General features: G+C 26.5%; 1 protein-coding gene across 2 annotated transcripts in view; it reads left to right on the top strand.

The window, feature by feature from the left end:
- LOC129965509 (FERM, ARHGEF and pleckstrin domain-containing protein 1-like) overlaps positions 1-27,428 on the top strand; it is a 66,070-nt gene extending 38,642 nt beyond the window's left edge. For both annotated transcript variants that reach the window (XM_056079474.1, XM_056079473.1), the window contains exons 13-24: positions 320-409; positions 6,539-6,672; positions 7,619-7,700; positions 12,306-12,492; positions 12,644-12,694; positions 16,074-16,132; positions 16,277-16,348; positions 16,474-16,542; positions 18,476-18,865; positions 21,366-21,473; positions 23,511-23,662; positions 24,612-27,428. In XM_056079474.1, coding sequence (XP_055935449.1) covers positions 320-409; positions 6,539-6,672; positions 7,619-7,700; positions 12,306-12,492; positions 12,644-12,694; positions 16,074-16,132; positions 16,277-16,348; positions 16,474-16,542; positions 18,476-18,865; positions 21,366-21,473; positions 23,511-23,662; positions 24,612-24,669 — 1,452 coding nt within the window. In that variant the 3' untranslated portion in view covers positions 24,670-27,428. The remainder of the gene's footprint in view (positions 1-319; positions 410-6,538; positions 6,673-7,618; positions 7,701-12,305; positions 12,493-12,643; positions 12,695-16,073; positions 16,133-16,276; positions 16,349-16,473; positions 16,543-18,475; positions 18,866-21,365; positions 21,474-23,510; positions 23,663-24,611) is intronic.
- The last annotated feature ends 504 nt before the right edge of the window (positions 27,429-27,932 follow it).

The following is a 27,932-nucleotide window of genomic DNA, read 5'->3' as shown; positions in this document are numbered from 1 at the left end:
ATTTCGAAACAAACAGATCTCAACTAATGAAATCTGATTTCTGCAAACAACTTTTGATATAGTTTTGAAATGTGGGAACTAGGTGTAGCCGTTTTGAATTCTGAAGTTTGTTCTTATTTCAGTATATAGACAGTCCTTTAAAAAAAATTTTAATTAAAAAATCTTTAAGAGTATGTTAATTTTTTTTAATAATTGTATGAGGAACAATGCCAGAATTGAACTAGGCAGCCTCTGGTATATGTATATATATCAGAACTGTATGCATATCTTTCGTTTTCCATCAACATCATGTATTCCATTCCTTTTTATTATTTTGCAGAGGTCTCTTTCTGATAAAACATATTGCTTAGCTAAAGAACTCTTAATGACTGAAAGGACATACAGAAAAGATTTAGAAATTGTTGATGTTGTAAGTATATGTTTTCATTCTATTATATTTTTTTTTCAGTTTTAATTTAAGTTGTTACATTTATATAATATTAAAATATGATGTGCTTTTTACAATTTTTAAAGTTTCAATATGATTATTTTATTATATGTATTATTAAAAAAAGTAGGGCACTAAACTTATATAATTATACAATATAAATAATATGTAAATAGTATGTTCAATATATAATGGGATATTTGCAAGGATGTTTGATTATATATATATATATATATATATATATATATATATATATATATATATATATATATATATATATATATATATGCAATGCCATTTTAATTTGAAAATTACCCATTGTTATATTTCCTCATATAATTTATACTTGCATTGAAGGATATGATTAGAAAAATAAAAATATTATATTTTAGTAATTAAATATGTATATCTTATTTTCAGTGTGCTTTTTAATCAAAATATTGTTTTTGAATATGTATCAATTTTTGTATTAACTCTTCATTTTTTTTTTTAATATTGATATGCATTTGAGGATTTTTGTTTTGTTTTTTTGAGTATGTGTTAAAATTAATAGTAAACTGCTGAAATTTTTCATTCAGGTAATAAGAATAAAATAAAAGTTCTGCCAAATCCAAAGTATTTTTTTAGGCATTACTTTGTGGAATAAGATTGGAATATTTGTTTTTATTCCATTGGTTGAGAATTAATATTTGTGTTATCAATATAGTTGTTAGAACTGAATTTTTATTATAAATAAATGTGAAATATTTTCTTTTGTTTATATTAGTATTGCATCTTTTCTAAAGAAGAAAGATATAAATTAGTGGTCATTTTAAGGTAGGTGTAAAATACATCATTTCATGGCATGGTATTGTTGCCTCCTCAACTGATTAAGTTGCAACTGAATTTGCATGAATATTTCTTTATAAAATTTATTTAATTTCTATTTATTAATATCATTTAATTTGTTTGAATATTACAGGGTGTGTAGCTTCATGAAAAGTGCTTAAATTACAAAACTATTTTTAAACACCTTATAAGTGTTTAATGTTCTGAAAAGGTCCTTAAAAAGTACTTAATTTTCTTGTAAAGTGAAGAAAGCGTTTTGTTTTGTTTCGCCATAAGTTGAATATGACAATTCGAAATCATGGTCATAAAGGCTTATTTACCGGATGTATCAAAAAAGAAAACCAACAAAAGGAAAGAATTCTAAGAATTATTCCAAGGTTCCAGCACATATTAAGATAACGCTTGATGGTTCTTTTTTGCATCCCCTCCTTTTTCGTTTTTTTTCCCTCCCTTTTTCTTCAACAATTTGCACTGCCATTTATTAAAATACTGGAATAATTATCTGGAAGGGGTGGTGCGAAATGTGTATTATGCCATACTTCACTTGAAATACCTACTACAGGTATTCAATTGTAATTAATTGCGTTAATCAATCGCTTAAAATCTAGTATAATGAAATTTTGACTTGACGCCTTTAATTTTTAATGATCGTGATATCGTTCGTGGTATTTTTTTGAATATCCCCATTCATTTGAACATTTTTATTTGTTAGACTAATCTTGCCAAAAAAAAAAAAAATTTACCAAGAAAAAAAGGAACTGCTGTATCTTGTACTTAAATATTTGTAAAAAAAAATGTAAAAGTTTTTTTTTTTGTAAGGATTTAGGTTTTATCATTTTATAATGATTTATTTTTTCTTTTTAAAATTCTTATAGAAATTTTCCCCCAATAAAATCTCTCTTTATATACAAAGTCTTGACTTAAGCAACGCCCAGCATTAAGCCATTGAAGTTAGGAACATGAAGCTTGGGAAGTTATTTTTGGGCATTAGAAGCTCACTAAGAACGGATTTCTCAAACATTTAATTCAAAGTTTAATTAAAAAATAGAATTTTAATGTGTTTTCATAACATCAAAGCATATTATGGCATAAAATTATTTTAACACCGTTTTAAATGTTAAAAAAAAATAGCTTTTGAATAATAAAAAAAATTTTGGTTGAATGTAATTTTTAATTATTTTTTTATTCTTAGAAATTAGTTTTGGACAATGCGATATATTGTCTCGGGCTGACTTCAAAAAAAACTTTCTTAAAGATAGCTTCAATTGGCATTTTTAATTTTCCGTATACGAAATTAGCGAAAATATTGCAATCGTCAAAAAATTCGAGATTTAAATGTATCTCCACGTCTTATACCTTCTTTAATTCGAAAACACATTTTCAGAAAATGTCTGTCTGTGACAAAGATAACAAAGAAACACTGAGCGAGATGGGTGAAATTTGATATGCGGTCCTCACACCAAATGTGTAGATTTCGCTCAAATTTTCAGCAACATCCGCTTAGAAGAAATCTGTTTGTCTGTCTGACTGTTCGAATATAAGTTAGCATGATAACTACAAAATGAAGAGAGCTAGATACTTAAAATTTAGTACAGAGATTTAGTATCTATTGTATAAACATCTATCAAATTTTGAGCCAAATCCAACAAGGGGTTCGCCACATGTCCGCCTGTACTTTCAGAAATATGTAAACGCGACAACTCAAAAATATAGCAAATTTGGTATGTAATTTTGGGACGATAAGTGTAGTTTTGGGTCTTTTAATCAGTTGGAAAGAATGCGTCTAAAACCCAAATTTGCTTTTCGAATACTTTCACCCGCATGCTAGAGATTTATCCCAAAACACTCGCCAACACACTATAGATAGAAACATTAAAAATATTTAATTCACGCCTAGTGATAATATTCCCTAACGTACGTCAATGTCACACAAGGCATTTCTCTATAATATGCGAGAAAATTTTGGGGAGACGCTCTGGCTGATTTATTTCCATTTAACTTCTAACTATAAAAACGATTTTTTTTTTTTTTTACTTGTTTTTGTTATTTATGAAAACTAGGACTTTTTCATTTCCTCGAAAATTATATATATCGTTTCTTCTGCAATTTTTTTTAAGTAAACATTTTTGTTTGTAGATTAAAAAAAGAGATTTTCATTAAATTTTAGGAACGTAAACGTTCAAAAAAGACTTACTGTACTTTTAAAAACAAGTAATATGTAAAAAAAAAAAAGAAAATTAAGTCAATTCCTACTTAGGTCAACAAAAAAAATTTTATTTTAGTTACTTTTCATTAAATACTTACAATTAATATAAATATGTGTATGCATATGACAGAATTATAATATTGTGGCAAAAAAAATTTTAATTGAATTCCTACTTATTTTCTTTTATTATTTATATATGTCTTAAATTATGTATGATCGGATGTTGCATCAGTAATCTCAGAGCTTGATGACTTTGGTGACCAAATTGAAATTACTGAACAAATTTAATTAATTAATTAATATTTGGAAAAAAACTGTATTAACATAAGGTGTCATCTACTTAAAGTTTTTAAAAAGTGCATTTGAACTTGAGTGGATGAATAAAAAGTATTTTATTAACGACTGAAAATTTGAACAATATATATATAGGGAGAGTGTGAACTAATAGTAGAAATTGAATAAGAGGCGATAAGACACTTTCTTTTTAGTCTGATCATTTGTAAATGCTGCTATTATTTTCTATTAAAAATAATTTTAAAAACTTATTTAGAACATGACTTTGTTCTACCATCAATTTTATGGCAGTCTTGCCAGTTGTATGATGATAGCCATATGAATGCTTTAGTTCTTTGCTTTATAAGATTGTAATTGAAATTACTTAATAGAATAAGTCAGCACTGGGAGAAATTTACTCTTTCTATCCCAGCAGTGTTGGATCTCAATTATTGTTGCTTATATAAAATTCTTGGGTCATGCTGAAAACAAATACAAAATATTTGGTCATGCTGAGCTCCTACATCACTATTGACATTTTCAGAAATGTTGTATCTATCTGATATTTTATTTTAATTTTTTAAAAAATTGAAAAAGATTTTTATTGTTAATCTTTTAAAAGTTGACTTATTTTTTTTTGGTATTAAGTTTTTTTCTTTTAATTTTTATGATCATTTATATGCTTTTGTCAAATTCAAAATAGCATAATTTTACAAGAAATAAATATGAAATTTTTTTTTCAATAAAATCTATGCATTATTATAAAATAGGGGAAAAAATACTATGCTTAGAAAATACACAGTTTATGTGTGCATACTTATGCACAGGTGCTTAATTTTGGGGGCTAAGGTGCTTAAAAAGGGCTTAAATGTACTTAATTTTTGCAGCAGTTTTTCACAACACACCCTGTATTACTTATTAAAAATATATTGTTGAAATTTTTAACTTTAGTGTGTGTGTGTTCCATGTTTAACAATTTACATAACTAAAAAAGAACATATTTTTATTGACATTGTATGCTTTGAAATCTTTATTTCTTTCCATCTTCTCTAAGACTTGTGATGAAATTTTGTATTGCAATTCCTTACTTTTTTGTGTTTGTGTGCATGCAGTATATTCATAAAATATCATCAGATTGTTGTTGTTTTTTTAAACTACTTTCTGTAAATTTCTGAATAGTTTTGTGTTGAAATTTTATAAGATGTTACCTGGTTTTGGTTTAAAAACTATGCAAGTCTGTGTAATTTAATTTTTTCCTAGGATTTAAAAAAAAAATACTTTTCCCCTTTCTTTCTAACTTTTTTTTTTTTTTTTTTTTTTTCATGTATGAAGTGTACAAAGAGCGGGCATTTACTTTTGCATGAATTGTCAAAAAATTTGAATTTAAGATTTTGTTGAATCTTGGTATTTCAAACTTCCTTGAATTTGAAAAACATATTTTTGGAATGTTTGCCTGTCTGTGAATTCAATAATTCAGAAGTGTATTGAACTAGATATATGAAATAGTTTTAATACTATGATGTATCTTTGTACCAAATTTTTAAATTTCTGCGACAAATTTTGAATGGCTTCATTCAAAAGAAGTGAATCTGTCTGCCTGTTCGTATATAGATGAATATAATAACTACAAAACTTAAAGAGCTGAGTGAATAATATTTTGAACTAAATCCATCAAAGTAATTAACTGTGTTGGTATATTCTTTAGTATACATATAATTGCAGCAACACAACAATGCAATAACTTCAGTAAATAAAATTTCGTATGTGATTTTCTCTCTAAAATTTGTAGTTCTGTGTCATATTGTGGTTTCAATCAATCAAAAAAAAATGTGAAAAAATGTATCTCTAGCATATGAAAAAGATTGTTTTTATTCAGCATCTGTTTCCTCCCTTTTTAAGTTTGTAATAGGTATAAAATGTTTAGGAAATCTTAAGAATTAAAAATTGCATATTTTTGCCAACAATCATTGCCTCATCCCCCTGTAAGTCATAAAGATTTCTTATATCTTTATATTGGGAGAAATGTGAGTTGGATTATTCCTTTAACATCCAGCCTTCTATTTGTAAAACAATTACATTTCTTCTATATATAAATTAAATATATCCCATTATTTATTTTTTTGCTTTGTTTTAAAAAGTCAAAAAATATTCCCAAACTGTTTTCCACTAGCATGTACCACCCTTTAGCTAGTTGATCCCCCCCCATAAAAATTATTTATGTGGTAATGCAGTTAATTTGAAAGTTACCTTTAATATTTGATATTTTGCTCTATTTATAAAATTCTTTTAAAATATATCTATAAAAAGTTTTGTTAAATATCTATCTGTATGTTTTGGTTTTTCTTTAAACAAATGTATTTTAATTTTACTTCAAAATTAGTTACATCTTGATGTTAGGGTGTAATTTAAAAGAAATTTACTGCAATCTGTTACTTGGAATAAAGTGTTTATTAATAGTTAATTGTAACTAATAGTTTTTAAAAGATGTTAAAGGAATGTATCAAGTAATTTTTAAGTTTTGTAACATATTTTTTAATCAGTAAATAAATTGACACCATTTCTTAAACACATTTTTTAATTCATTTATATTGCAGCTTTAAAGTTAATTATTGTCAAAGCACAAAAGGATTTTTAAAATAAAATTACAAAAATTTTCAAAATTCTTTGTAGTTTTATAAACATTCTAATGCGCAATTTTTCAAAATTAATTAGAGAAAATTGCCTTACAAATCTTAGTGGGCCTTTGTTCCTTTGGATTTTTATGCCTTTATTTGCTAGTACAAATAATTTTTTGTCATATTTAGGTATTTCGAGAGGAGTTTTATGCTCAAACAGAGGTGCAGTCCGAAGCTGCTGAAGAGATGTTATCCATTATAGACCCTCTATATGAGAAGCATTGTTCTTTGCTGAGAGACTTAGAACAAAGACTAGCTTTCTGGTTTGTTTCAGTCCTTTCATTTATTGTTCGTTTATATAGTAATTATGGAATGTATATGAAATTCCAAAATTTTTACTTTTTATATTTGGAATTATAAAGTGTAGATTCCTTCATAAATGTCATTAAACAAATATATAATTCTCAGATATATAAGTTTTACTCTATATCAGATTTGAACAAGAAGACAGCATTTTATAATAATATTGATTAACCCCCTTTGTTAGCAAATTGGTTCATTGGAATTTTTTGTTGTATTTAATTGAACTTAAATTACGAAGGATTTGATGCCTTTCAATGAAACATTATAAACACTCAGCTGTGATAAACATTAAAATTATATTATTTTAATAGTTTTGTTTGTTTATATGGGCCTTCCTAATAGAGTCAAATCCTTTGATATCATAATGCTATTAAAAACATAAGTTTCCAAGCAATTTAACTTCAACATAATATATAACTTTATATTTATGCAAACTGCATAGATTATAAGCAGGTTCTTTTTTTCTATAACTTGGAATAGAAGATAATAATGTGATTAAATAATTAATAAAACAATGTAAATGTTTTGAATTTCATATCAAATGAATGATATTTATTGCTTAATAATATGTAAAATATCTTTTTCAAAATTGGCAAAATTTAGAGGAAAACATTACATGCTAATTAAATTGGCTTCATTTAAAACAAACAATTTCTTGAATTTTAAATAATTATTGAATTAAGAACCAAAATGTGAAAAAAGGTAATTAAAACAATTTACTCTTTTGTATGCAATGAAAAGTGTGTTTTTTAATACTGATTGCATTATTTTAATTTAAAATACTCAAATGAAAAAGAATTTCAAATATCATATTCTAAATTTGGCTGAAAACAAATTAAATTCAACAAAGAATAATAATATTTTGCATTATTTGAAGAATTTTTTTTCATCTTCATTTTGGTGTAGGGAAGGCAGACCTGGAAATCGGGGTTCCCCAGGTATCAAAGGTGTGAGTGATGTTCTGCTTTTGCATAAAGGAATGATAGAAGTAAGTATTCATTTGTTGTTCCTAAATCATTTCCTCCCTTTGTGTATAGTGATATATTATTAATTTTTAAAACTATTTGACAATAAGAATTCATCATTCCTTAATAGAACCAAGATATTAGACAAAAATTAGTATTGTGATTAGAACGGTTTCCAGATTGAACGAAAATAATTAAATCTAAATTTTGACTTTAAACTTTTTTATTTTTTTGTAGTAATAAATTGTTGAATTGTTGTTTTTTTTTTTTTTTTTTTTGCAATATTTCTGCTTTTTTTTCTTATTTAGTTTTACATTAAAAAAAGATAATACAAATCTGTAATATTTAAAATATGCTGTTTAGTAGTAGAGTGTTAATATGTAAAAAAGTCGGTGTTTTAAAATTAATTACAATAAGTTTTATTTAAAAAAATTACAAAATTTATAAAAGAATTTTTTTTTTCCCCTTGGTACCAAATAATTTCCTCCTTACTAGACTTTTTTTGCTTTTATTTCAACTGCAAAAGGAAGAAAAATAAATAAATGAAGTGTAAGGTATAATTTAATTTCTGGATTTATGTGTGTGAGACTCTGGTGGAAATTTCACCAAAGTTGCTAGAAAGTAGAGATGACCTACCAAATGTTGTTCCATTTTGAATTTCAGAATCAGAAATATTTAGATAATAGTTTGTGTAATAAATTATTCCATGAAAATACCTTATTATCTAATAATACTAACAGTTTATTTACAGTTCTAATATGCACACACTTTGCTTTAAATTACAAAATAACATTTGATAATATTTATGGCATAAATAATATCAATTTTTTCTAAAATCGAAAGTAGTTCAAACAAAATACCTCTGCATACATAAACAAACTAAACTGCTACCATTTGCAATTTCACTTACCAAAATATCAAGCAAAGATAATAATTAGGTAGAATATTACTCTGACAGTTCTAGATTGTGCGATGATGCTCAAAAGTTGATACCCTTTGTATATTATTAGCTAGGTGACAAAAATGAAAGAAAAAAGGGATGGATGCCATATTTAGAAAATAACTATATTTTCTCTTGAATGACATAAAAAAGGCTGTTCAAAATATTGAAACCACTTTATTGAAGATTATCTTTTCTCAGATAAACTGATGTGTGCTTTTAAAACTTGCCACTGAATTGTGATATACTGGTCAGGTGAAGTAGGCAAATCACTCGGCCATCCAAACAAAAAATCACACAGCAACTGAAGTGATGCGCTAAAAAAAAATTTCTGCTGGAGTCCAAATGATCGTGTCATGCTTAGCACTTCTGTAGACTAGGAGAAACCTCAGTATATGAGTGTTACAATCCATCTAATTGTATTAAACGGACATTGACAGATGGTGCAGAATAATTCAGTTATATCTTTATACTATACCATCTCACTGGTTCTGTCACTTAGTTTCACATAATATTAGAATGTCATGCCCCAGTGAAAATTACCTTTTTGTATATTGTTGTTGTTGTTTTTATTTTGTAAACTACAACTGGCCGATTTTGGATGACTTTTGAGGAATAGCTTGACAGATTTTTAAGTGATAAAAAAAACTGATAAATTATCCAACAGATGGTTCCTGGGATAGTTATTCTACAATCACTTGACTTAAGGCCATACTTCAACAGTGAATATAGATTTATAATGTATTCTGCATTCTTTTGTATGCCTATGCTTATGATAGATTGTTATTTTAACACATCTGTTGCAATGAGAAAATAATCCACAAACATTTTGAATATATAAAAAGATTGATCTTTGAAAAGATTCGAAATAACTGATATTGATTATGCTTTATCTGGGAAATCGAAATCAGAATTGAAAATTTAATACAGTTGTGAATAATTTAGCCAAAACTTTGAAAGCATCAGTAAATATTCAGGATTACTCTTGAGTTCATAAAACAGTTTTTAAAGTAAATCTATGCCTTTTTTTAAAAATTTGAATTTTACTTTTATGATTTTAATTGTGCAATGGGGAAACTTTGTTAATAGCTGATTATTTGATGAATTGTTTAGTGAGTTTTAGAATTTTTTTAGAAAGAATTTCTTTAATGAATATTAAGTGTCCAAATTGGAAGGCAAGAACAACTCGAAGGGTCTTGAATTTGTTTGATGTTGCATGTTTTGAGTTGGATTTTTGTAAACTTATTATGAAACTTTTTATTATAATGCATTATAAAATACACTAAAAATATATTCTGATATGATCTTTGGTACATGAGTCATAGGGATTAATGCAATTACTTTTAAACAGTTTTTTTTTTTCCAGAGATTTTTTTAATGGCACCTTTCTGATTGCTTTTTGTAGATACAATGCCTAGATATTTTATTGATTTGCTTGTAATAAGAGTAAAGCCAGTATAAGAAATACATGGAACAGTAACTATTTTTTTGAGAAGTTGTATAAGAAATAGATGGAACAGTAACTATTTTTTTTGAGAAGTTTGTTATTTTGCTTTTATCAGAATTCATGATTAATTTCCAGTAATTGCATCACTTAAAAACATTTTCCATTGTGTTGGCAAAACATATGGTTTATCCACAGGATTGATTGAAGGACTTTTGTTGATGATCAATGGACAGATGTGACAAGTTGATTGGCTCTAATTATTGTTGTCATAAACAACATCAATTTGAATTTTAAATACATATTTTATGACAATTTTTATGCATCAAAAGTTAATGATTTGATGTTAAGGCAAAAAGTTATTTTGCTTTGATTCAGGGAAGGATCACTTGAAAACATTTCCAACACTGTACTTTTCTTTTCAATTTCCCTCAAAAGATGTCAATATTCTCTACATCTGTCTTAACATAAATTTTTTAATTCACATATTTTACCTTCTATTTTGGCTTTAAATTCTATTTCAGCAGTTTTAATTTGCTGCCGGAAGTCTTGTAACTTTTGTCTTGTCTATTAGAATTCCACTTTTGTGTCATCTTATCTAGCTTTTGCCTTGCTTGTCAATTGTTTTTGTCTAGTTCGCATTTTCAGATGGCATTCCAAGTGTAATCATTCGATTCTGTTTTCTTTTTCAAATATTCCTCCCCAGCTTCCATCCTATGTAAGTAGGATGCTTATGTAATTCAATCGCAATACTGCAGAAACTATAACTTTTGTTGTGGAAAATCAACTGTCCAATGCAGTAGTTGTACCAATTGATTCAATAACATATAGCAATATTTGTTTAATAGATATACAGAGACAACAAAAAGAACTGAAACTTACACAAGCACATCACACTTACAATAAAGGCAGCACACAAGCAGGTAATTAGTAGTAAAAAAAAAAAAAAAAAAACATAATAGCACAAAAAGTCGAAGAAAAATTTTAAAGGGTTGATTTCATATGACTATTCTCACTTCTCGAACATCTGCTACTCTGCACTGATGATTCACTTCAGCTGAAATCAATTACCAACTCACTAATAATTCAACACTGACTGGCTACTCAGCACATAACTCATTGACTAATTCAGTACTAACTCAGTAAAATTATATAATAATAACTATGAATTGGAGAGTTCGTTAGGCTTCATTGCATTAAACTACTGAGACAACTTCGAAACTAAACTCTAAAGTAGTTGTCAGCATTTTATAGTCTGGTTTGTTGAGGTGCTCAAACTTCCTGGGAATCTCTCATATTTCAAGAAACATTCACCAAGATTGCAGACCTCACATTTTTCAAACAAATATTTGATGCCAAAAAATATCGGCAAATCAAAAATCCTTGCAATACTTTATTCTTATTCAGAGAAAAGCAATTAAAAGTATTTTACTTTAATCAAGATTAATAAAAATGCTAAAATGACTTTCAAACGTTATTTATTTCATATTTCTTAATATATAATGCAATCTTCAAAGCAAATGGCATTCATTAATGAAAACGGATTGGACTTGCCATCGTCAAGAAAGATATTGTTTTAAAAAAATTTCTTTATTGATATTGAGCAAAATGTTAAAAGAAATGTTAAAACAGCTATGAGAATTATAAAAATTGGCATATAATTTAATAATATTTTTATGTTATTTAATAATCAAAAAATGTTAATTAAAGTAATAATCATATTTCTGTTTAAATGGGCTATTATGCATGAAGAAGTGTTTTTTTTTTTTTTAAATAAAACAAAGAAAAGTATAATTTTATTCTTCCTCCTTTATGATAATCAGTTACCTATTCCATTTAATGTCATAAGAGCTTTCAGTATATAATCGTAATTTTTTTAACTGTAAAAATGCAATAAAGAAATTTCTATTTTACATTATATGAGAATAGAATATTGCTACCACTTTATCTGTATGCTTTTCCTTTAACTATAGTTCATGGTATTGGTTTTGCACTAGTAACAAAATTCGTCTTTGACCTTTTGAAGTTAATATTTTCTTTTAAATGAAAATTTGGCATGATTAGAGATTTGTGAAAAAGAACTTTAAAATATTACTTGATTGGAGTCATCCCCCCCCCCCATTTTTTATTATTATGTCAGTTTTATTTATTTATTTTTGTTGTTGTTGTTGTTTTTTAATTGTACTAATGTATTAACAATTTGAAGCACAATTTTTATAAATGATTTTTTTTTTTCTTTTTCAGATCCATTCTATATATCTAGAAAAGCTACCAGATGTTCTAAAACTCATTTTTGAGGATCTTCAGGACAATGAGAAATTTTGTGAAATGTATAATATGTTTGAGGCTCAAAAAATATGCTATTTGCCTTTGACTTCTTTCCTTTTGAAACCAGCTTTTCGTTTACTATATTATTACAATTTGTTAAAAGGTAGGATGATTTTTTTTTAATTATTTCAGATTTTACAACTTGAACCTTGGGAAATATTTTGTTCCTTTTTGTTCATATATATATTTTTATATATTTCAATTGTAATAAAAAGCTTGAACTGTAAAGAATTTTATTTAAAATTTTTTCTTAGATTTATTAAGCTGCTACAACAGTCAACATCCAGATTTTGACAACTGTGTTGGTGAGTATTTACAATTATGTTGATTATTTTGTTTTCAAATTAATCATTTGTGCATTGTTTATAAAATTTTGTTGTTTTCATTATTATGTTTCTTCATTATAATATAGCATTTCTTCCCCCCCCCTTTTTTTTTGCATTTAACACTTTGTTGATTGGCAATTTTTCTCAGAATTTGTCTTGTTCACCACCTATTATTTCATAAGATGTAGAAAAGAAATAATTCAATTTTTTAAAAATCATTTATTGTAAGTTTTATTTAATATTTAACTTTCAATATTTCTCTTTGGCGTGATAGACTGTGCAATAATTACCTCCATGTAAGAGTACACAACAGATTTGATAAATATATCTTGTTTTTCTGTGCTTTCCTTTTGAAGAGCAAACTCTGCTTGTCTATTTGGCAGTTTTTTGTTTTTGTTTTTTCCTAAGCAATCATTTTTTCTAAAACTTTGTCTCTTAACTGTGCAGAAAGCCTGAAGGATGAATCATTTTAAGGAACTGTTAACTTGATAATCATTCTTAAACAGGGTTGCCTTGCCACCAGGTAAACATGGAAAATCAAAAAAAAAAAAAAAAAATTAAAGGAAATTTAAAAATAATCCTGAAAAAAAAATGGGAAATTGCAGGGAATTTTAGGTTTTTTGGGAGGCTTTTTTCCAACATTTAAAAAATGAATATCTCTAAATATTGCAAGTATAAAAGATCGTAATCATAGCTTCCAAAACAAAACAATATTGTTCCTGATTATGTAATACAGAAACTCACCCGTTTTCTGCTCTCTGCTGTTTTTTTCTGTATATATCAGTTCCGGTCCAAAATGCTTGATGTTTTTTTTCCATGAGAGTCCCGAATGAGTATGCTTGAGACTTCTGTAATTACGTGAAAGAATAAAATATATTTCTTTGACAGGAGCATTTCAATTTGTAGAAGCAGTGAGGTGGTGTTTAGTCTATCATATTGAGTTTATTGAATGGTTTATTTATTATTTGAGAAATTGTTAACTTATTCAGAGTAGATTAGAGAATTAAAAAAAAAAAAACAATGATCTGCTTATAATCCTGATTTTGTTTAAAGGATTTGAGAAGAGTTTGCAAAATCTAATTATTGCACACTGCTTGCTTTGTAAGAAAATAATAAGTCTAAGTAATATGAGAAAACAGATACTTATTAGTCATGCCAAATAAAGGAAACAAAATTGCGTGTCAGTTCAAAAAAGTCATAATTAATATTGAACTTGTCTAATCTTTAATTAGACTAATCTAATTATAATAACTAAAGGAATGAAGTATAAGGTGTCATATCCGAAATTACCAAATTTAATGCCTGAAAATAAACTAGATTTGAACTACTTAGTTTAAGAACATTCATTTAAAGGTGAATTTTTATGGGCATTAAAATTTACAAAAATTAATATAAAATGTTGTTTGTAATTTATCAAAAATTAGCTCCATGAAACTGGTAACTGAAAAATCTGTGGAAATTGATGCCCAAATACATGAATTGATAAAAATAAATAAAAAATAATTTTGATTTTTTTTTTCTTGTTAAGTGATTATTAAATTATTTGTATTGTGATAACAAAAATGTTTTGTGTTTATTTCACCTGAGTCCTTAATTTTGTGTGACTTACAGTTATAAAGCATGAGAAGTAATATATTCCTCCTTTAATTTATACATTTTGTCTTGCTAAATTTTATATAATAAATAAAGAGAAATTTTTTGCATGTAAATATAAACCATTTAATGTGCTATTATTTAGAATAATGTTAAATTGTTTCTTCCTTTCTTTGTTTTTTCCACTCCTTAAAATCATATTGCATTATAAGTAGTAAGAGCGCTATTCTCATATTTCCTTCTATCTTGAATATATGCTCAGGGAATATTTTTTCCAGATTTGATTGGTAACATTATTAAATTAACACCAAAAGTATTAAAATAATGCTAAGAAGTTTTATCTATATATTTTTTTCTGGTCTAAGATAAATGCTTCATATTTCTGTATCTCTATATTAAAATTTTATCCTTGTTGATATTGCATTAATTGCATACTTGTCATACATCATTATTCAGAAATTAATCTCAAATTTAAAGAAAATACTCCAAGCAAAATTACCATTGACTTCTTTTTCTTTTGTATTTAATATTTATGGCATGCTTATGACAAATGTCATGTATTTTGTAATTATATTCTTTTCTGCATTTTAGCAGTCTCAATTATCTATATCGCATGAAGTAGCTTTATCCTCCTCGGATTTGTGGAAGGTAAAAAACAAAGCTGTTTAAAATCTGTCCCACCTTAATTGCAATGTTTCTAGATTTTGAAAATGTATTCAATAAATAAAACAAATTTTAATTTATTTTTTGTGATAAAATATATCCAGATTTCTCATATCTGAAACATTGACATTCTTTTCTCTTTCTCTATATATAATTATATATCTCAATTTAAATCCTGATTAATTTCATATATTTACCTGAAATATGCCCATGTTAACTTCATTCTTAAATGTTCACTTATTTCTAACTTGTACTCTAAAAAATTGCTGATTCTTTTGTTTCCCATGCCCTGAGTGAAGAGATAAAATTCCTTATTACTCACACATACCTTTAAAATATACACAAGATTACCATGCCTTAGTTGGCACATATCAAAGAAATCCTTATCAGAATCTCATAATAAATACACTAAAGGGAAAAATTCTGTCACTTTCTCTCTTCTGATATAAATGAATTGTCTTGCGCTTTTGTTCCTGTCTAAAAATTATACCTCCCATAATAAAATAAATTGGAAATTCATTCAAACAGTCTCTTGCTTTTGGCCACATAAATGACAAAATTTATGTAATATATTTTGTTATATAGAAACAATTACATCTAAAATAAACACAATTTGCATTTTAAAGTTCATCTCTAGACTGATTAATTTAATTTGCTTCATATCAATCAATAATCTTAAAGAATTTTTATTTTTGATAAAGCATTTATCTGCCATTGGAAAAAAGGAAAACAAGGAACTAACGTTATGGAAAGAATTTCAAGTTGGATTGAAATAAATAATTTTCTACTGCTTATGTTTGTTCTACATTGCTTTATCTTAACTTTTAATATTTTTTAATGTTTATCACCACGGTTATTGTTTGTATTGAAATCCGTGGTCTTTTAATGCCAGTGCTTTCCTGATTTTTACAATGCTTTTAGAATGGTCAGTATAACATACATTATGTAAAATGAAATTATTGTATATAACTTTGTCCTTATTTTGCAATTAAAAATTAGGCTACTAATTTTATTTATATTTAGTATCCAGGCTTTTAATTATTCAAATTCTAAATCATGCCTTACTATATGTACTCTAATGTTGCTATTTAAATTCCTTCAGGTATGCTAAATGAATTGAAAAATCCTTGTGAAAACTTGGAAAACAAAATTGCACCAGTGGTAGGTATCATGGTAGCTGAATTGTTATTTTTAATTAATTATACTAATTAAGTGTGCAGTTTTTACTGTAAGTTCTTAATTGTTTTGATTTAAAATAGATATTATTTAAAAATTTGCTGACTAAGCAGTTTATTATATTTTTAGATGAATTTCACTAAGCTTATGGAATTGCAACGAAGTCTGATTGGATTTCCAAAACTGGTTGATAAAAACAGGGTAAATTTATTAGTATTTCAAATTTTAATGTTTTATGTTTATATTTTTTTTTTTTTTTTTTTTTTTTTAGGAAAAGTTATTGGATTTAGAATATTTATTTTTGTTGTTTTGAAATTAATTTTTAGAATTTCATCCGAGAAGGCTGTTTATTTAAACTCACAAAGCATGGAAGTCATCAACACATGTTTTTTTTGGTGAGTAGATAATTCTTTAAAAGATTCTCAAATTTCTTTTAATTGTCAGAATTATTTCACTACTTGTTAGCTACAGAATATTCTTTTAATTAAAATATTATCAATTTACGAAATTATTTTATCACATTCCAACTATCAGGTGATTTATCTCAATAATATATATCCTGAATATTTATTCTTATTGTTTTAAAAATCTTGCCTGAAAAGATCAAAACATGATACTTTTGCAATGTTGTTGATAAACTAATGTTGTTTACTTTCTAAATATAAAAAACATAATGATCAGGGTTGCCACCCCACTAGGAAAATAGGGAATTTAAAAATCGCCTAAAAAACCGGGAATATATAGGGGAATTAGTAAATTTTCATAAATACTGGGAAAAATACAGAGAATTTTTTCTCAATCATTATTTTCCCATCTAAAAAATACCGATCTCTGAAGATAGCAAGAATAAAAAATCATAATCATGGCTTCTAAAATGAAACAATACCATTTGCGATCGTGTAATATGGAACTTGCCCCTTTTCACTTTCACTTTTTTCTCTGTCTAGATCATTCCAGGTTGGTTTTGTGAAACAGTTGTTCTTTTTCCATGATATTCCTGAACTGCAGCTAATGAGCATGCGCAAGACTTCTATAACTGCTTGAAAGAATAGAATACATTTCTCAGGCGGGATTAGCACTATTTAGCAATCTGGAGAAACAGCGCGGTGGTCAATCATATTTGATGAATCAAATATGATTGATCGATGATCAATCATATCAATGGTTTGTTTATTATTTGAGAAATTGTGAGCTTATTCAAAGTAGGTTAGACATTTTTTTTAAATACTGAGCTGCTCAAAAACTATAGTTAATACGAATGTGAGGGATTTTTTTAAAAAATCCATCCTGATTTGGATGAACGGAATTGAGAAATTCTATAAAATTCATTTGTTGTGTACTGCTTGCTTTGTAAGGAAGATAATAAACTTAAGTTATAAGAGAAAAACAGGCACTCATTTGTCATACCAAAGGAGTAAAACATACAAGACTATGTTCCAGTTCAAAAAAGTCATCAGTGATTTGAACTTAATATCTAAAGGGAATACAGGAAAATATGATATATCAAATCCGAAAAGGAACAATCATTTTCATCAAGTTCAAATAGAATAATCAGTTCATCAAATAAAATAATCAAAGTTGAGGAATAATCATTTAAAGCTGAATTTTTATGTGCATTAAAACTTGTTATGTCACATTCTATGATATATGGGAAATGTTTTCACATTTGTTCACTGATAGTGGAATAACTAAAAAATGCATGTTGGATTGTACAAAAATGTTGTATCTTATTTGTTACAGATTAGATCCATTAGCTCCATGAAACTGAAGACTGAAAACTCTATAGAAGTTGCAGAAATTAATGCCCAAATACTTAAATCAGCAAAAATTGCTTTGTCATATTTTTTTGTAGAGTAATCATTAAATGATTTGTATCATGATACAAAAATGTTTTGTGTTTACTTTACATGAGTCCTTAATTTTGTGTGACTTACAGTTATAGAGCATGAGGGGTAATATATCCCCCCTTTCATTTATACATTTTGTCTTGCTAAATTCTATATAATAAATAAATAAAAAAATGTTGTGTGCAAATATAAACCTTCTTTTAATATGCTATTATTTAGAATAATGTTAAATTGTTTCTTCCTTTCTTTGCTTTGTCCACTCCTTAAAACCATATTCCATTATAAGTAACATATGAGTGCTGATTGTGCATTTCCTTGTATCTTGAATAAACATACAGGAAATTTTTTCCCCCAGATTTTAATGGCAGCCCTGGTGATCTCTCAGCGATAATTCTTGTAAACTGAACAGGAAATTTATATAAGAATGTTTATTAAAATGCCATTTTCTCAAGAAATTTATAAAATTATTTTTTTTCTGTAGTTTTCTGATGTTATTTTGTACACTGTGCACATCCTTGATGGTCAGTTACAGTTCAAAGTTCAAGGTAAACTTCCTACCTCAGGGCTGAAAGTGGAGGAAATCCAGCCTATGCATGGAATGAACCATTGCTTCAGCCTGTGCACTTCTGAAAAACATATCATAGTTGGTGCACCTTCTGCCCGAGAGCATTCCAAGTGGCTTCAGGACTTGCAGCGTTGTGCCCTAAACAAGACTTCATCTAGTCATCCATTAAATATAGAAAGATGTGATTCAAGTGTTGAAAGTGATGATATAAAGAAAGTGGAGTCTCATCTTGTCAATACTTCCATCCATGTATGCTGGCACAGGAATATTAGCATCAGCAGCAATGATTTATTGCTCTCAATGAAGGTGTGCATTCTCTACATTTTACATGTACTTTTAAGTTTGAATTTTTTTTTTTTTTTTTTTTTTTTTTTTTTTTTTTTAATATTTTGTAACCATCAATTTATAAACCCACAACTTTTTTTATTGGAAACTAATAGCATTCTTCTTCAGATAGTTCCTCTGTGAGTTTGGAGAGTTCTTACATATATAATTATCAGCTAAAAATGTTTGAATGGTGAATGACTATGATAATCATCTTGAACTTATTGAAATTGTTTTTAGAATAATTTGAAGAGGAAAAAATGAGTTTGTCATCATCAATAATTCATTTTGCAATGAATACTGCCTCTTATGCATAATTCTTGCATATACCATCATCCCTACCAACACATCAGATGTCCAATGGGTTCTCTATCAATTCATGATGTATTATTGCAACACATTTTATCAGATTTAAAACTAATATTCAGCTATGAAACAACAAAGAAAAGTGCTCTTCATCTGAAGATAATCAGAATAGAATTTTCTCAGAGTTTCCTTGAAAATTCTTTAAATTTTATTTTGTTGGTTTTTGGATTTCAAAAAGTACTTGATTATCTGATCAATAATTGAAAAATGGGAAAATTATGCATCCATTTTGTCCATCCATGCATCCATTATTTTTAAGGGCAAAGAAATGCTAATTTGCAATTTGATTTTACTTTGATAATCCCATTAAACAATGAAGAGTATTGATATGGGACATTTCAAACGCTAATTTTTTTTTTTTTTTTTTTTCCTCTCTCTCTGTCAAAAGAAAATAAAAAGTTACAAGCAAGGTTACTACCATAATTTCCAAGAAATTTTCAGTAGCTGGATAATTTTACTTCAAAAAGAGTGAATTTGAGAAAAGGTTTAAAGATAAACCTTAAGGTATCTTTATTAACAGTCCTATAGAAAAATTGATATTTTTTTCACTTATTGAATGATTATATATATATATATATATATATATATATATATAATGAATTTCAGCATTCTTAGTAAATGCAAATAGTTGTACTCCGCAACAGTTCATTTAGATATGGCAAAATAGTATATACATGAAATATTGAACACCTTTCTATCTCTTGTATTATTTATTCAGAGATTTTTCAGTGAGACAGGCTACCTACCTAAAATTTTCAGAGTTGAAAACTTGCTAAGAATTTTTACATAGCCAAGAGTATTAAGAGATAAAAGGTTTTGCTGAATAAGCAGTCTTTATAACATTTCTGAGCTATATGTTTTAATCAATATTCCATCTTAGTTAGATTTAGTTTAGATGAATTGAAAAAATATGATGAGATATATGAATTTAAATATTTTAATGGCATATTGTTTCCATGTCATTTGTTTAAATATAAAGGGGTGTTTATTAATTTGTATCTGTCATAATTTTACATACATTCTGCCAAACAATAATAAAAGTTACAAACTTCTCATAAAATTATTTTTTAGTAAATATTGTTTCAGCTAAAATGTGAATCTATTTGAATAGTAAGCAAGTAGTAATTTGTATGAAATTATTATCTACCATACAGTGGTTGACTGTAAGGCTGCTTGCATTGCAAGGTTGAAACCCAGTTTGAATTGTAACTTTGGACTTAGACAATCTTTACTGATGACTTTAATTGCTTTTCATTGAATCAGCTGCAAATAGTTAGCATGAAGAAAGTAATGGCATGTTTCAATGTTAATAGTGGAAATATTGGATTTAAACATGTTGCCTAAAAATTTTACATTTATAAAAGAAATTTTTCATCGCTTCAATAAAAGTGAAAATCTATTCATATGGTTCCTGGAAAAGAGACTTTTCTAGATATTTTTCAAAAACTTAACCTGTTTGTGCTTGTGATACCATTTGTAGAATTACTGCATTTGAATGTTTACTATGCTGCAATTAAATAAATAATGTCAAAGATCATACTATTATTTAATATTAAAACACAAGTGCATAATTCGAGGTTTCAAAAAAATAAAATTAAGCAGGGTTTTAAATTACAATACCATATATTTAATCATAGAAAATTTAAACAAATTAATAGTGAATTACTTAGAATGTCTGCTTATAAAAAGCTAGGAAATGTATCTCTGAGTTGATTGGGATAAGGCTTTACATACAACTTTGCTTCATCACTATTAACTCATTCTTTTTTTTTTTTTTTTTTTTTTTAAATCTTTTATACCGAAATTTTTGAACTAAAGACTATAAGATTTTGAAAGCATTATTTTGATATTTCCATTTAATTTAGTGGTAGTTATAAAACATTTTATTGTACAAATTTTAGGGAAAGATCAATGATATAAAATTTTCTTTCCAGACTAAAAAAAAAAGGAAAAATAATGCTTTTGTATTACAAAAAAGCTTCATTAATAATTTATTTTATTGTATTTTTTAAAAGAAATTATTTTTGTTTTGTTAGCATTATATTTATAAATAAAATAAAAATATAATTATAGACTCATGATTATAAACTAATCAAATATGCTTCATGTCTTTTAGCATAGTCTCAGCGGCTATCTTTTACGAAAATTTAAAAATAGCAGTGGTTGGCAAAAAGTATGGGTTGTACTTGCAAACCTTTGTCTCTTTTTCTACCGATCTTATTTAGTAAGTTATTTTACATTACTCATTTACAGTTTTTTAACTATTAATTTTTTTTTATTATTTACAACTTTTGTTTCTTATATGCTGGACTTTTTCTCATTTATAATTTAGTAATAATTCTTGTTAAAATCTGATGAATGTTTTAGACAAACAGATAGGTTAATTAGTTAGCATTGGTTTTTCTATGTTGGAATTAATTATACTTTTTATTGACGAACCGAAAAATAACGATGGCAATGTATTTGAAAAGTTAAATGAAATTCATCATGTCACCTATTGAGAATTGTAATGGCAAAATTTGAAATTTGCAAGAATTAAAAAATATCATTTAAAAGTTATTTTCTATATATAGTATATAATACCCTTTAAATGCAAGAAGTTGAGTTATTCTTTTGCTTATGGCAAAGGGCCCATTTAGTGGACATTTATTAGTCTTAACTCAAAAATCCATTCTCCTCCCCTTCCCCTCCTCACTAAGACAAGCAGTATCATTGTTTAAAAATCGAAATTTAAAAAAAAAAAAAAAAAAAAAAAAACACATTTATATGAAACAGTCAATTTTACATCAATATTTGTAGAAAAATATGTTTTTTTTAAATATATATATATATATATATAACATGTTTTGAAAATACTAGAAAAGTTATTTTCTCCATATGGCATATAATAACCCTTAATCTTCAGCTTCCAAATTATTTGATTTAGGAATTCATTTTTGAAATGTCAAGAAATTTTAATAATTACATATTTGATGAAATTTAGTTTAAATCTTGGTAGGAAATATAAGAGTACAAATACCTGGAATAAATTAATATTGACAAAGAATATAGAAATCAACCTATGTTATGTTTAAACACTCATTCTTTATCGTCATGCTGTGAAAGCATGAACTTTGAAATACATTTGAAAATTAATAATGACACATTATGAGTGCGGCAGTTTAAAGCCTTTAGTTATCATATAAATTTCAACTTCAACAATTTCATTTGGTAGAATATCATCCTTTTGCAATAGAAGTGTTCTTAGAGGTTAGGTGCTCGCTTAAAAAGTTTATATATATATATATATAAAATTTTTATTTAATTAAAATTTGATTAATTTCATTTTGTTATGCAATTAATGTTTGCTATGATATCTCTAATTTAGTCATTATTTTACGGTATGATGATTGTAGGTTGTTATACTTTCTGTGAATTTGATAACATTTGATACAAATATTATTCAAAATGCTCTATGTGTCAAAATGTTTAATCTAACAACAACCAATTTGAAACATTGCTATTTCTTGGGTAATAGGTATTCATTAAGGAAGAGTCTTTCAATATTTTATTTTGATTTTTCATGAATTCAAAAAAATGTTTAAAAACTTTAAATTAATCTCAATTTCTGAACATATTTGCTGAAACTCAATGGAAATTTCTTTTCACTAAATCAGTTTTTTAGTAGATGTAATGCAGTTTTAAAAAAGAAGCAAGTTTTTCTGATTACATTTATTTAGTTTCTATAAAAGTAATATTGGCAATTTACAAAAATGGTGCCTTTCTGAAAGTAAATCATTTCATTTCATGTACAATAACGTAACTCGTTTCAGCATTTGGGACAATATTATTGAAAAATATATGTGAAAAATCTCCAGTGTTACCAGTTTTATTTCCATACAGTTTTTCTCTAATTTTAATAATTTTTTAATTAATTTTAAATATATTTTATAATAATGCTTTTTATTGTAATTCATGTAAATGCATTTTTCATCAAATATTTCACTTGTGTACTTTTGTCAGTGTTAATTTTGTTATTTTTTTGAAAATTACTTTCTTTATTCATAAAAGTATTGCACAGAAAATACTATAGGTAATGCAATCAAATAAGATGGGAAGCAAGACAGAAGCTTGCATCAAGTTTAAAACGTTATTGTTCTAAAGTAGCAGCACTGTTCTAATTCCTTTTCTTTCAATGAAAGTGATCTTTTTCAAGTTGTAATTTTTTTGTTATTCTACACACTTTGTATTTATAATTCTTTGTGAATGTGGATTTTTGCAGGATGAAAGTCCTCTTGCTAGTCTGCCTCTGGCTGGCTATAAGATAAAGCATACAACAAATGGAGATCTGGTTTTTGGTGACTGCATTTTTAAGCTAGTGTTCAAAACTCATGAGTATTTCTTTACAGTGGAAAATAAACACACATTTGAAAGGTAAATGATTTAAACTTACTAATAACCAATGAAATTGTTTTTCTTAAGTAAATGTTATTAATGCAGAATTTAAACAAACACTAACTGCCTTCAGTGGCAAACTGGTAATCTACTATACTACTAATAATAAATTTATTAATGTCAACCAACTTTGATGAACTGTATCTGGCAAATAAAAGTACTAATATAAATTACACTTACTCTTTAAGCACGGAATATTCTAATTGGCTAGCTATCTTTTCAGAATGACAAATAAAACTGACAAAATTAATCTTTGCTTCAACTGGAGCTGTGTTATGTTTTTATTTTGTAATATCTTCCAAAAATAGAAGGGACGGGAAGATATGACGATGAGTATACAAAGATCGTGAACTGTCAAATAAAATGAAAATTTGCAAAATTGGTACAGTTATTGGGGATTGGGAATATAGTATTTTTACCATAGAGAATATACATTGAAGTAGTGGTTTTAAATTCCTCTCAAAATTGGGAGGAATGAGGGCTGGCAACCATTGATGACATTGCTAAAGCTCATGCAGATAATTTGAACATTTTCATAGAAATGGGAGGGGGGGGGAGGTTTCTCCATCTAAAAAATGCTGATCTCTAATGATTGCAAGAATAAAAGATCAAAGTCATAGCTTCCAAAAACGAAACAATGCCATTCACAATTGTGTGATGCGGAAACTCACTCCTTTTCTACACTCTTCCCTTTTTTTCTGTATAGATCAATCTAGTTTTGATTTGCGAAGCAATTGCTCTTTTTCCATGAGATTCCCAAACTGTATCTAATGAGCATGCACAATACTTTTGTACCTGCTTGAATGAATAGCATTTATTTCTCTGCCGGGAACATTCTTATATTAAAATTTTCAGGGGAAAGAATGATAAATTTTGTTATGTGAGAGTAGAGACTATATGTTTAAAATTATTTTAACTTTTCTTGTAGATGGATGGAAGCAATCAGTGTGTGTACATTAATGGATGAGGAAAATACCCGACTGTAGAAACTCTTACATCATGAAAATCTGCACATTTATAAAAGTGCATTATCTTTTGTTATTATTTTGCAAATATATCTTATTTTCCTTTCATTGAAGTGACTGTGATCACTACTTTTACATTCTAAATATATTTTTATAAAACAGTTTATTTTTGTAAATTTTATACAAAACTTTGTATAATATTCTTTAAAAAAATCAAAGTTTATGATAGTTGGTATAAAGAGTTACTATGCAAGAAATAATTTTATTTTTTTCTTAATAAAGAAATTATTTTTATTTTTAAGATTGTTTAAGTAATATATTTTTCAAATATATTTCAGTTATTTTTTTTTTTAACTATTTGTTTCTTATTGTAAAAATTATAAGCTTGTAGCTTCATTATTTTGAGAAATATGATTTATTCCATTTACCTTAATAACTGCATTTTGATTTTATTTCGTCTTGAATTCTGTTTTATGTGGGTGGTAAATAAAATGATGCTGGCCTGGCAAGAGCCTTTGTAGGGGTGGTTGTGTTCCAGATTTTTTAACTTTCAAAATCTGAAATTTTCTAATTTTTTTTATTGAAGCTTATTAATTTTCTTGGATTTTCTCTAATTAGACTTAATATTTAATTATGATAGCCTAATTTAAAAAATTTCTAACAGTAATTTGTCAGATGTGCCAATTTGGGCAATTTCGGTGGCAACTCTAAAAGCATGGAAAATTGAATATTTCTGTATATTTCTCTTTCTTCTTGTCCCTATCCAAGATGGTGTTGAACTTGGTGGCAATTTCTGAACATAATCCTTATCTGGAAGAAATATATCATCATAACATTTGAGTTAATTTTGTTTGGAATTTTAAAGATTCAGTTTCACAAAAATTGATTTTTTTTTCTAAAATAAGAATATTTACTATACACATATTTAATTTTCATTAGTAGTCTTGGGAAGGTTAGTTTTATAGGAAAAGAAATTAAAGCAAAACATGCATTAAATGAACTGAGTAAAATGAAAAATTATTTAAAATATGGCAATTGCTTTCAGTATCCAAGTTGCTTACTTTTGGCCATGAGTGAAACCTTCCTACATCCACATATATTTCTTGAAATTACTTATCAGTCTTTCATTCTATTCTTACTGCTTAGACATTCCTTGTTTAATAAATGTATTCTGAAATTTAATTTATTTTAAACCAAGTGAATATAGAAATCAGTTTAATTCATTTTCATTCTTGTGAATCCTTGCAGATAATTTTTACAATAGTAAAAATAGAAATACTAGTCATTCTGATTATAAACATTTTGTGTATTTTACATTGCAAGGCCACAAAAGTTAGTGACAATTTTTTATTTCTTCTTTTTGCAAATCAGTGCATGGTTGAATATATTGAGTTAATTATAAGGAGTTATAGAAGAGAATATAAGGAGTTCATTTAATATATATATAACTCCATATTTAAGGTTTACCATCTTTTATTTTTTCTATTCATTCCCTCCCCCTTCGTTATGCATTGATTTTTGTGATGCTCAGTTTTTAAAATACAAAATTTAGCTTTTACTAAAAATTATAATCATGAATAATTATAATATATGCAAAGGAAACTATATCCGAGATTAATGCTGTGTAGAATAGACTGTTCAGGACAAAGCTGCCATGTATTTGGCATTTATATTTCTTATTGCCAATGAAAAAGAAATAAGCTTTTAAAAACTGTTTTTGCTTTACAGATAATTTTTTTGCTTCATGGGGTTTAATCAAATGAATTATGTTGCATTTTTTTAAAAATTACTTTTACATTTTTTTTTAAATGAATTTCTATCACATTTGCCAGCTTCATCATGTAATAATGAATATATTTGAACTTGGTGTGTAGCTTGCTTTAGTATTTTAATGATAAAGAAATATTTCAATTTAATAAACTGGTTATTAAAAATTTCTAGTATTTATTAAATCAGTATAACTAAATTTAATCAAATGTTTTTATGAAAAAATATATTAGGATTGTTTGAAAGCTTTGTGAACTTTTGATTCTAATTCACCATAAACTGTCAAATTCAGCAGTTTTGCAAGCAAAAAAATTTCATATTTCATCTTATAATTTCATGTCACATTTTGTGATACAAATATAGTTGTAAAAAATAATTTGATATAAAAATATATCAAGGTTATCTCTTCATGAAAATTAACTATTTTGATTGAACAAGAAAAATAAGCTAAAAGACTACTTAATATTGAAAATATTCTTTAAAAGAATTATTTGTGTTATATTTTTGGAATTTCTCACATTTATCTGAAATTTACGGTTTAATGCACATGTATTTCTGTTATGACCTGTTAATTTCAAATCTTTATAACTTCTTAAGTTTAGAATACATTATCTTTTGATTATTTAAGACGTTATATGAATAAATGTATTTGTTTCTAACAAAAATAATTATTTTAATTGCAGTATCATCCAATAAAATGTTATTCACTCTTTAAGCTTTCTTGTTCTCTTGAGACTGCCTTGTTAACTTCTTCTAAAATTTGTACATAGGAGATCTGCATTTTAGAGTTGTTCTGCCTCCCCCATTTTCAACAGTTACACTGCACTAATTTATATTCCATTTTTAGGAAGTATATATTGTTGCACATTGTAAAAGATCTTAATATTTTAATATAATTCTACAGTCAAGAGAATCTTCAATTCTTTATTTGTGAGGAGGCACTTATTTGTTTATTTTTAGCTTTATGTAACTACTGATGTTTGTTTATGAAATAAAATGTTTTAATAGTTTTATATTTGTTTGATTTTGTGCCACTTTATTTCTTTCTTAATATAATAAATTGCAGTTCTGAATCAAAAATCTTGTTTCCTCTCTGATGAGATTCTTTTTTCCTACATTCCTCAAAATGCAATTTTTGGGAACTGGAATAAAAAAAAAATTATTTGAGTCAGCAATATTGAATCTTATATTGCATAGACCTATAAATTTAAAACATAGAATGCAGAAGTTTATTTTATTTTTTTAGAAAAAAAAATAATTAAATCCACACACAATATAGGAAAAATCGCAAAATACTTCTTATTTGTTGAATTTAAATTTTTATCGAAAATAATATTGGATTTCACCGACAGATCTTCAAATATTAATATTTGGAGTTCCACTTCAGATTTAAAGTGGTTTATTTGTTTATTCTTCTGCAATCCAATTCATACCAAAAAATCATTCAGTTTGGTACAAGGACCTTTAAAAAAAAATTCAGAAATTTATGTTTAATAATCAATGTGTTTTCTTCCTCA

Source organism: Argiope bruennichi, chromosome 4 (genome assembly GCF_947563725.1).
Source record: "Argiope bruennichi chromosome 4, qqArgBrue1.1, whole genome shotgun sequence".
Classification (NCBI taxonomy): Eukaryota; Metazoa; Arthropoda; class Arachnida; order Araneae; family Araneidae; genus Argiope; species Argiope bruennichi.
The sequence above is the reverse complement of the archived record's forward strand: the minus strand, read 5'-3'. Positions and strand labels throughout refer to the sequence as shown.